A 1,627-nucleotide genomic window follows, 5' to 3' on the forward strand; every position below is an offset into this window, starting at 1 on the left:
TCTTGTAGACCAGGCTGGTCTCGAACTCACAGAGATCCGCCTGCCTCTGCCTCCCGAGTGCTGGGATTAAAGGCATGCGCCACCATCGCCTGGCTTGATCACTGATTCTAAATGTCAGCCCCTGGTCTTGCTTTGCACTGCACTATGCCTACCCAGCAAACACTTTAGCCAGCACATTCTATCAGAACCTTGTCTCACTCAACTGGGATCTGCCTTTGCCCACCAGGGCATGTTTAACACATGTGAGGTTTCCACCCGAGGGCAATGACTGAGGGTTTCCTTAAGATAGACAGGTAGAATCTTCCCTGGGTGAATGCTTAGGAGTTTGCCGCAACAGAATTTCCACCAGGACCAAGAGCTACCATTGGAGGACTATCTGAACCAAAGCTCCCATTAATACAAAATACCCATCAGGGGGTGGAACAGCCATCAGGGTGGGAGGCTGAGGGCCCTCAAGAGACATGTGGTGCATGTGGCTGGTGCAGTTTCCCCAGGCATGGGCCACCAGCTCTCGCTCTCACCGTACGAGTGGTCCAGCAGGGGTCTGGTCAGGTCTGGAATGAAGCCCTCAGGAGGGTCATAACCCTGACAAACAGCAAAGGCCTCTGTGGGGGAGAACCTAGAGTGAGCGGGTGACTCTGTCACCTCAATCTTGTGTGGACACATGCCCAGTCACCCCCTTGCCTATCAGGAGGTGACATGCCACACTGACCGATGCTGGAGTTCCGGCTGCTCTTTGGCTTGGCACAGAGCACGCTGGAGAAGAAGATGCGCAGCTGGCTATAGAGCAGTGTTACATCTCGGCCCCGGAATATCTGTAGGGTGTAGAAGGCAAGATGGAGAGGTAAGGGTGCCCCCCCAGACCTTTCTCAACACTCCCCCAAGCTCCCCAAGGCTCACCTTGGCTACAAAGCAGCCCCCTAGCTTCAAGACATGTGTAGCAATATTGAGAGCCTGTGGGAAGGACAGATGGGTACAGTGGTGGTTGAGGCAGAGGCAGCCAAGAGAGGGCTAAAGGAGAGCAGGGGCAGTCACCAGCGTTACTCACCGCTAGTAGAAGCTGAGCCTGCATATACTCGTCGACATCATGGAGGCCAGTGACTGTAGCAAGAAGAACAACATTAGGGAACCCTCTGATTTGACGGATCTTTTTGTACCAAAGATTAGAAAACTAAAAGCATTTCCTTCCAGGCCTTCTTAAAGCTAAGGTTCTGGAAACAAGAGTATTGCCTTTCAAATGGATTTGAACTCTGACCCCTAGCACCTGGGAAGTCATTTTAATTCTGGAAACTACTTGTCCCACAAGCAACACTAGCATTTCTACTGATAACCCAGCTGGCTCCTCTGAGCTTTATTTATAGACCAGCCCCATGGGCTCAACAAGTCCAAAGCCTACTCCTTCTCTATCAGCTCCTCTGTGTATTCAGCTTATCCGACCCTTCCAGTAATTCATGGCAAAAACCTTAGCCCCTCTGACCAACTCTGGCGCCCGTCAGAGAACCAGCCAGTTGTTTTCAAAATGTGACCTCTCTTCGCCTGTCTACTGGTGCCATCACTGTTATCAGTCACTCCTTTGCACTTGTGCAGTGGCCCTCCCTCTCTCCCTCTCCCTCCCTCCCTCCCTCCC

At 52.2% G+C, this 1,627-nt stretch overlaps 1 protein-coding gene across 3 annotated transcripts in view; it reads right to left on the reverse strand.

Moving 5' to 3' along the window:
- Positions 1–56: 56 nt before the first annotated feature.
- Ftsj1 (FtsJ RNA methyltransferase homolog 1) overlaps positions 57–1,627 on the reverse strand; it is a 7,695-nt gene continuing 6,124 nt past the window's right edge. For all 3 annotated transcript variants that reach the window (XM_005352829.3, XM_026781797.1, XM_026781796.1), the window contains 4 exons: positions 1,049–1,101; positions 901–954; positions 713–815; positions 57–605 (listed from right to left, as the gene is read on the reverse strand). In XM_005352829.3, coding sequence (XP_005352886.1) covers positions 430–605; positions 713–815; positions 901–954; positions 1,049–1,101 — 386 coding nt within the window. In that variant the 3' untranslated portion in view covers positions 57–429. The remainder of the gene's footprint in view (positions 606–712; positions 816–900; positions 955–1,048; positions 1,102–1,627) is intronic.

The sequence above is a fragment of the Microtus ochrogaster genome, chromosome 10 (genome assembly GCF_000317375.1).
Source record: "Microtus ochrogaster isolate Prairie Vole_2 chromosome 10, MicOch1.0, whole genome shotgun sequence".
Lineage (NCBI taxonomy): Eukaryota > Metazoa > Chordata > Mammalia > Rodentia > Cricetidae > Microtus > Microtus ochrogaster.